The 9,230-nt window shown below is 37.7% G+C and overlaps 1 protein-coding gene across 1 annotated transcript in view; it reads left to right on the top strand.

Annotated features, from left to right (window-relative positions):
- HTT (huntingtin) overlaps positions 1 to 9,230 on the top strand; it is a gene marked incomplete at its 5' end in the record, with an annotated part of 74,525 nt that overhangs the window by 5,053 nt on the left and 60,242 nt on the right. Inside the window, 7 exons of the mRNA XM_010150936.1 lie at positions 1,240 to 1,319; positions 1,941 to 2,079; positions 2,299 to 2,440; positions 3,925 to 4,103; positions 4,605 to 4,809; positions 5,659 to 5,706; positions 8,873 to 8,953. Of these exons, the coding sequence (XP_010149238.1) occupies positions 1,240 to 1,319; positions 1,941 to 2,079; positions 2,299 to 2,440; positions 3,925 to 4,103; positions 4,605 to 4,809; positions 5,659 to 5,706; positions 8,873 to 8,953 (874 nt within the window). The remainder of the gene's footprint in view (positions 1 to 1,239; positions 1,320 to 1,940; positions 2,080 to 2,298; positions 2,441 to 3,924; positions 4,104 to 4,604; positions 4,810 to 5,658; positions 5,707 to 8,872; positions 8,954 to 9,230) is intronic.

The raw sequence follows: 9,230 nt of genomic DNA, 5'->3' as shown, positions 1-9,230 counted from the left end.
CTATTACTTTTTGTTACATTTTTTGGGAATGATAGGACTCTAGAAAAGAAATAACAAAAGCCATGTGGATATCTGACAGAAGAAAAGCTGTCGACTACTTATAGGCCCTGTATGAATATCTGACTGTATTGTTGTAATATCAATGTCATGTAGGATCTTTGAGTGTATGGAAATGAATGTCTAGCTAATTAAAAACAAAACAAACAAACAAAAATCACTCTGAAGTTTCTGGACCTTGTTACCAGGTGCAGGAGAAATATTTTGTCGTTTGGATGGGATTGTGCTTCTTAAACAGTTGCACTCAGATTCATGGCAGAGGCGAGAGCGGTAGCAGGCATAACAGAAGTACTCGAGACTGAATTTTGTTTGTGCATTGGTTGAGTCGCTTCAGGAGCTATGCCAGAATCTGTTGTTGGGCTCTGAACCTGAAAAATACGTTTTGTATTTCAATTGCAAGATTTTTTTACTTGTCATGCTAACAAGACTGAGCCTTTGATATACTAGCTCAAGAAAATAAGAAAGAAATGACAGCTTCTGAACAGCTCAACTGTGTCTTCAGAGAGACTTGATTTGAGAAGCATTTTGGTTGGGTTTAAACTATTTTAGGCACACAATTTCTTGTAGACATCTATCGACTTCCATAGTTTTCTGGATTTCCAACAATACTGAGAAGCTTTACTATATCCTTAGACAATGTGTCTTGAGGCATTTTGACTGTCAGGTGTCAGTACAGACAAATGGACACTAAACTTAAGCATGCAAACCATTATCAAGTGATACAGATCAATGTGGACCTTTTTTTTTGGTGTACTCTGGAGCTCAACATTACTTGCATATCTCCACTGCTGTCAGTTTTATGCGGCATTTATATCTGCAAGTGTTCCAGTGAAATTTTTTTTTAGACTCTCATATCATCACTGTTTCTTTGTTGGTTGATGACTTTTCTCCGATATTTTAAACTGATTTCAGCAGATTGGAGTTCTCAGACATCTCAGACATGTTCTTGTTGTTCTGTATTCATTTTGGATCACTTAGAAAATTACTAATATCAGCTGGAAAAACAAAGGCAGTCATGGAGATTGCTCGATTTCTTTTTGGCTAAAGAAAGTCTATTGCTTCCAGACATCTGACATTTTTATCTGTTTAAGTGGTATAAAACTGTACACTGTTGTGTATTATGGGTATTTTCTAGGAAATGGTTTTGCTTGATGAAATGTAACAATTATGTGCTATATCTAGAATGGTGCTTCCAGAAGTCTACGTGCTGCACTCTGGAGATTTGCTGAGCTTGCACATCTAGTTCGGCCTCAAAAATGCAGGTAAACATGTCCTAGTAATAAACTTTCCAAAGAACAGTTAAAAAATATAGATGTTAACAAAATGTTCCTGTTCTCAAGTTTTAAATAACTGGGAGGTTGTAAGAATTCCTGTCGCATTATTCCTGTCACACTGCCCAGAGAAGCTGTGGATGCTGCCTCCCTGGACGTGTTCAAAGCCAGGCTGGATGAGGCTTTGAGCAACCTGGTCTAGTGAAAGGTGTCCCTGCCCATGGCAGGGGGGTTGGAACTAGATGGTCTTTAAGGTCCCTTGCAACCCAAACAATTCTGTGATTGTATTCTCTCTGAAGCAGCTTTGGTTGAGCTGGCTTTCTTTTAGCAGAGTCTTTAGTTCTGTGCTGTACATGACTCGTGGGGTGGGGAAATTGTGAGGACAATATTTTAATAGTCATTTAAGTGTGTTCCTTTCAGTTCTATCTTAATACCTGCAAAATGTATTCACAGGACTATTGTTTGGGTTTTTTTCTGCATTCTATGTAGCTAAAAGGTACTTTTTTTTTTTTTTGTCTTAGTAATGCCACAGAATTTGGGTATGTATTAAAAATGTTTTCAGGTGGGTACAGTTCTGATGCCTAAATAGTTTTTCTTCTTTACTGTACTCAGGCCGTACTTAGTGAACCTTTTGCCCTGTCTCACACGAATAAGTAAGAGACCTGAAGAATCGGTACAAGAGACACTGGCTGCGGCAATACCAAAAATCATGGCAGCGTTTGGCAATTTTGCAAATGACAATGAAATTAAGGTATCTATCTTTACCTGTTAGTGTTCCCTGTTACAACTCAAAGCACAGTAAGCTATCGGCATTATCAGTCAGATGTTACAGAAAGCAGTGTTAGAGCTGCAAGTCTGAATTAAGGCAAAAGTTGCCCTTGCTTGATGCGTGTTAAGTAATGCTTTGAATGAATGAAAAATGTTTGACTTCTTAATGACCTTCTGTTAAGTAAGTTGTCTTTGGTTTTAGGTTTTATTGAAGGCTTTCATAGCTAATCTTAAATCCAGTTCCCCCACTATTCGTCGAACAGCGGCAGGATCAGCAGTAAGCATCTGCCAACATTCTCGAAGAACACAGTATTTTTATGCCTGGTTATTGAATGTACTTTTAGGTAAGATTCAGGAAAAAAAAATTAAACTTGCTTGAGGTATAAGTAACACGATTTCTTTTTTCCACGTAAGACCCGTTTCGCTTGTGGGAGGTTTTCAGGGAAAGCAAGGCTACTTAGACTACCAGTTACACTGCCAGTGCTTCATCTGTTTTCTATCAAGTTAGATGAAAATATGACTAAAGCTGTTTGTATCTCTGTGTGCTGCAATGCTAATTCAGTATTGTTGAAAAGCAGCCATAGCTGGGGAAGCAAGTAGCCTGTTGGAAAATGAGGAAGTCTAGGGATTCTGGAAGAACTTGCTCAGGAGTCTGAAGACTTGCATTGTTCAGCTGCTTGGTTGTTAGTGCAGCAAGTCTGAGGTGGAGGATGTGATGGTTGTTCTCAGGGTCACAAACACATACCCTGTAACCTATTTTTAGAAGGAGTACTATTGTGGATTCTTTAAAAACCTAACTTAAATCAGAAATGAATTTTTTTTTAATTTAAAAGCACACAACTTTGCATGAGGTATTACTTTCATATTTCTTCAGCTGAGAAGTTGGGCTTTAGGGTGTTTTGCACCTCTTGATGAGATGCTTCTCTGGATTGTAGTGGCAACTTGCCTCAGTTTTGTTACTGACAGCGGGCTCTTTACTATGTAGACTGTACTGCAAAAGGAGAAGTGAGGAAGACTGACAGATACATAAAACATTATCCTGTTAGCCTTGCTGCTTTTAAGAACAGGTGAAAAATTCAAATGCCACATAGTGACTCTCCTCACTGTGTGACTCAAAACGGTGTACTTCTGTGCACATGTCGTTCTTTCCTGCTTCAAAGGTGATGTTTTATAACATCCTGGTAATGTTACTGAATTCAGACTGGAGCACTAATAGGAACTACATGAATTTTTTTTTCTCTCCTGCGTAGAACATTGTGGTTTTTTACATAACTTAGGTTTGTTCAACAACTTGAACCACTTATGTTGTTCATTTTGGGTTTGACTCTGATTAGCATGTAGGTATGGGGAATAAGGTTGCCAATACTTGAGGGGGCAGGCAAAAGTGTAAATGAAACTCATTAGGATAGTAGTGCATGTGTGTGAGAAAATTGTTTGACCTTAATTATACTGCCTCATGGAGAGAGGAAGCAGGTGAGGGGAGCAAGAGAGTTTAGGTCACTTGGTGAAAGCACCAGGGATTACTAGAAAGACTTTTTTTTTTTTTTGGTCTTTTTGAGTGGAATGGGGTTACGGAACAGGGAAGACTGGTCAGAGGACCTTATCTCACCTTCCACATTGCTTAAATCATTGTCAGCGATATTAAAAAATGCATATTTTCAAATGTTTCTACATTTAGAAAGCATTCTTATGTTGCTGTTAGGTATTGTTGTTGGGGTGTGGTTGTATTTCTTCTTTAAAGAAGCTGTTATATGGACTGCATGATAAAAAAATGTGTTGAAACTAGCCACTGTCAATAAGTGATTTGGTGCTTTGTTTCTACCCCCAGGCTTGTTGGTTCCTGTAGTAGATGATCATCCTACTCTTTTAATACTGGGTGTTTTACTTACACTAAGGTATCTCATACCTTTATTGCAACAACAAGTGAAGGATACCAGCCTGAAAGGCAGTTTTGGTGTAACAAGAAAAGAAACTGAGATTTCGCCTTCACCAGAACAGCTTATACAGGTAGAATGTGAATAACAGCCCTAACCTGAAGAGAACTAATTTTACTCAAGTACTTAAATCTTGCATATAGTATGATATAGCACTAGTTTGATGTTGAACATTGTAAATTCTTTTCTTAAACTCCTCTTCATCTTGGTAAATGATAGTTGGTTGAATGCCTGGAATTGTTGATGGATAATGTTAATGACCGTAAATCCCAGAAAAATGGGATAACCAGCAGTACTTGTTAGATGTTCTTAATGGAGCTAAACAACTTCATAATTGTTATGGTGCTCTCTGTGATGACTTTCTGTAACAACAGACGAACAACAGGCTTCTACCAAAAAGGCAGTTGAATAGCTACAATTAGTTGACATTTTGGAAGAGTGTGGTCAAGGTTAGGTATACTTACTGTCAGTTATTTTTTTTAATGCATCACTGAAATCTCATGTGTTATATAAGTAGAAATGTATTATTTTGTGTGTTCATAGAGACTTACTCCAGTACTTTATTGGGCTTTAGGTTTATGAATTGACTCTGCATTACACCCAGCATCAGGACCATAATGTTGTGACTGGAGCTTTAGAATTATTACAACAGCTCTTCAGAACACCACCACCTGAGCTCCTCCATGCCCTGACTGCCTCAGGGGGCATTGCACAGGTCAGTGTATCCAAAGATGAATCTGCCAGCAGGAGCCGCAGTGGGAGCATAGTGGAACTCATAGGTAAGCTGTATTTTTGATAATTGCAGTAAAAGCAGATGAACATACATCACCAGCTCTGTATCTCAGTGTTAGTCAAAAGTATGAAGGAAAATAATGAAGTGTATGAAGTTATGCATGACTCCTTTTTCCCCAGGTACAGTAAAAGGTTTTCTCCCTCCTTTCATTAAGTGGGTATATATTCATGAAGTAATGATACACTCCATGGTATTTTTTTACAGTTTTTGTTGATAGGTGGTTTTGGTTACACAGAGGAAGTTAACTGTAGTGGCAGATTTCCTTCCCCTCACCCCCTCCAATTAATGTTCTTCTTGCCAAGTATCTTGACAACTGTGATTCATAAAAAGCTGATTGTAATCAGAATTTATATTAACTGATATCTCCTTGCTGAATACCAAAACCATCATGAAATTAAAGCATGACTTAAATTTATCTATAATTGTGAATCAGCTATCGGTGTTCTTGTCTGTGAAGTGCATGGTCTTAAAATTCTCTTAACTGCTGCTTATCTGTTTCAAAAGAATCGATCTGATTGGATTTCCATAAGGACTTTTGTTTTGAACTAACGATTGTTCTAATATTGCTGCTATTAGAAGGTAATTCATTAGCCAGAAGTAATCATAGCAGTGAAAACCAGAGCACTTTTTCAAAAGCAAACTTTGCACAAGTGGCATAGAAAATTAAGTCCTTTTGATTGTCAAATGATAAGAAAAACTTGGACTTCAAAAGCAACAAGTTTCTTCCTGGCTTTGGGCATGGTTTTTTTTTCTTCTCATTTGTGGCTATTAGAATTCCTTCATGACTTCAGCAGCTCTGTCTTTGCCCTGATATGTTACTTTCTGTGATTTGCAGCTGGAGGGGGGTCTTCATGCAGCCCTGTTCTTGCGAGAAAGCATAAAGGTGATTATTTTAAATAACAAATCTTTAATTGCATTCCTTTCTGTTTTTTTTTTTTTTTCCCTCCCCACTTCATTGTCTGGCTGAATTTCAGTCTTCATTCACAACTGCCTTTGTGTTATCAGCTGAGCTTAATCACTGTAAATCTTGAAAGAATTGTGACGTGATTACTGATCTTGCAATCAACATTTTCTAAAATTATTCAAGGCAGTATAATTCTTATTTTTTTCTGTAGTTCACTGGCAAAATTATGGTGATGAATATTGATGCAATTTTCACTTTATAAGAGCATATCTAAAAATAATCTCTCTGAACAGGGCACTCATTCTTCCTGTTGATGACAATGTTTAACCTTTTAATGTAGCTCACAAAATAGTTAACCTTCCTGTTCTATCAGGCCTTGTTTTATTTTTTCCACTAATGCACATATATGTTTGCATGCTTTGATATGATGCATTTTTATTTCTCTTTCTCTTCTTGATGACAAATGCTATTAATTTTGTGCCTTACTGTGTATGTTTTCATTACTTCAGTAGGTAATTAATTTAGCAGGATTTTCAATAATACAGCTTAGTCTGAAGTATTCTTTTCACAGTTTGGGCATGAAAGTACTTCATAGGTAGTTACATGTTTATGCTTTGCTTAAAACCAGCCATACCACTGCTAGAATCACCCTAGATATAGCTGTGTAACGGTTTCATCACCTCGTTTAGGTGAGCAAAACGTTAGTCTGCAGTGGAACTGTGTGTGTGTAGTGCAGTCAGTGCGAGCATGGTAAGCAGTGCAGTAAGGAAAAGTAGTTTGACTAAATAAGATCATACAAACTTCAGGGAACTTTATAAGTGACTAGCTTACGCTTCTTCCAAATGTGTCCTCCCATTTTTGTGTGCTTTAAGACCACAGCAAATGTGCAGTAGTGCATAGAGCTGAATGAAGTAGTGCTTACAGATGCAGTGATAATATCTAGTTCAGAAATGATAGAGTGAAAGAAAGGGTGTTCTGAAAGTGGATATTACTGCATCATCCAGTGGTGAGACAGAATGCAACAAATCGGAGTAACAATGAATAACACTTAAATGAAAAATGGTTGATCGTAATTTTGATACTTGGAATTGTCTTCAGCGTAATTTTGATTTTACACTATTATAAAGACTACAGTTAAAGTGCTTGCAAGAACACCAACCTTTCCTTCACTCAGTAGGATAATGTGTATGAGTCATCAGCTTCAATCCTCTTTCACAGTCATGGTATGAAGATCTTTTGTGGTCTAAAATAATGGCATAAACTAGTTTGAAGAAATGGCATGAACTAGTTTGTTCACAGGGTTTTTTTGTACAGGTTTCATTTCAGATTGTGAATTGTTCATTTCCTGCTGCTTTCCTTTGTAGAAAGGAGGGAAAAACCAAGCCTATTTCCATTTCCTAATTGAAGTCACTTTGCAGTCTACTGCTATATAGAGTAGTACGCTTTTGCAAGTGTCTGCAGGTGTAATACTCCTTTGTGTGTTGGGGTGTAAAGTGAGCCCAAGCTACAGAAACATGTGACCCTAATCTCAGAACTCAATATTCTGTCTCTCTTCAGTGTTACTGCTTCAGACCAACTTTAGTTTGGAGCAGGTGGCCTATGTTGGTTTGTGTTTCAGCTTCAGAAAATGATTTGCAAAAAAAGGCTGAAAACTGATTTTGAAATGAAAGCCTGTGTTCTGCATCTTAACTGATTTTCCCCCTCCCCCTCCCCCCCCTATATTGGGAAAATATTCTGCAGCTTGTGGTATATACTAATTTAAACGTACGTAGCTTGATGTGTGTTTTTTCAGTGTCCTTCCTCTGTCACTTACTTTCAAAGGCTGTGGAAAGCAGAATATCCTGCTTGCTTTCAGTGATATGGATGTAAATGTCAGCAAGAATAGAGAACAATATACTATCTTTCATGCCTTTTGTTGGGGGCTCTTAGCAGGATTTTATTCCTCCTTTCATAGGAGTGTAATTCCCAATTACTGTTATTTTACATGGCACATACATGGGAACGTCACGGTTACTCTTCTGCCTTACTTAAAGGTTTGAATAGCATGAAATATACTTTCTGGAGGAAGACAGTTCCACAGTGTTACTGCTATGTGGGAAAGCAGTTGTGGTGGATAAATTAATGCTAAAGATGTTAATGCTTCTTTACCCCCTGGTAACTTAAATGAGATGCAAAAGAGTTCACCTCAAGTTAATTATCAAGACACTGGTATCTCACATGGTGAAACTTATTCTAAATGGCAAAATAGGCTTATCTCAAAGCAGTTATCATGAATCCCTCTCTCGGCAAGATCCAGAAGGATGGGCTTAGTAGCTCCCTCTGTACTCTGTATCCTGCCCCATTTACAGACTTTTCAGTGCAGTTATGTCCCTGGTTTGCTTGCAGGCAGTGTGCACCTTCAGGTATCTTTCTTTTTCTACTGTCTCTGTTTAAAATAGACATTACTCTCTGAGATAACTCTGTGATGATTGTGTAAGGATATAAGTAGCTCTCACTTTTCCAACGGCAAAAGCCTCTTGAAGATTTTTGCCTTAGTAGTCCCTGGATCTTAATGGCTGTTGTCCATGGTTCATCACCCTGTCCCACTTATGTTGTCTTGGCCTCCTAGTCTGTGCTGCACTTCCCTCTAGGCATTTTCCGTTCTATTATCACTGGCGTTCCAAGCTCTAAACTGCAAGTAGCCTTTGATAATTTTCATAGAATAAATAACCTCTCCTTCCTTAAGACTATTACTTGTGGTGCTTTAATGTCCTTCTGAGTTGAGGGCAGACATCCAGATGCCAGGTACACAGTCCTTAATAATAGGACAAATTTGATGAAATTAGAGGGGTCTTAAACATAGTCCACAAAAATAAACTAGAATGAAAGAGGTCATGGGAAGTTTCCTGAATGATTACACTGTTAAATAAAATTACTTAACTATCTATTTACTTGTCACTGCTGTCTGTTTCTTTCCTGATTAGATAGTGAGGGACTGGATATTCACTTTCTTCGTTCCTTTCTCTTTTCCATCTGTTGCCTGTCATAGCTTTGAAAAGTGATTTGGATAACCTTTTTAAAAATACGTTTCACACCTAACTGACAACATTTCAAGTTGACTGCAATTTTGGAAAACAGTAAAGGTTTTTCTTGTGTTGCTTCTCAGGTAAAATACTTCTTGGTGAAGAAGAAGGTTTGGAGGATGATCCTGAAACCCGATCAGATGTCAGCGCTGCATCATTTGCAGGTAGCTGGCTTTCCCTTTCCCCGTAGTAGTGCAATCAACCTGTGTTACAATAGCTTACAAATCTATTCTTTTATTACTCTATGTAAAATAAAGCCATGTGTTACAGTGACTAGGAAGTGGATGGGCACTAAAAAGACATGCTAACAAAACTGAAGCCAATAAATAGTCCTGTGTATAAAATTTAAGTAAAGTTGACTGTGTACTGTTTTGTGGTTTTGTTGCTGGTTTTTTTAATGGATAGGCTTTCATATTGATATAGACAAAATGGCATCTTACA

Source organism: Eurypyga helias, unplaced genomic scaffold (assembly GCF_000690775.1).
Source record: "Eurypyga helias isolate BGI_N326 unplaced genomic scaffold, ASM69077v1 scaffold5594, whole genome shotgun sequence".
NCBI classification, from domain to species: Eukaryota; Metazoa; Chordata; class Aves; order Eurypygiformes; family Eurypygidae; genus Eurypyga; species Eurypyga helias.
The sequence above is the reverse complement of the archived record's forward strand: the minus strand, read 5'-3'. Positions and strand labels throughout refer to the sequence as shown.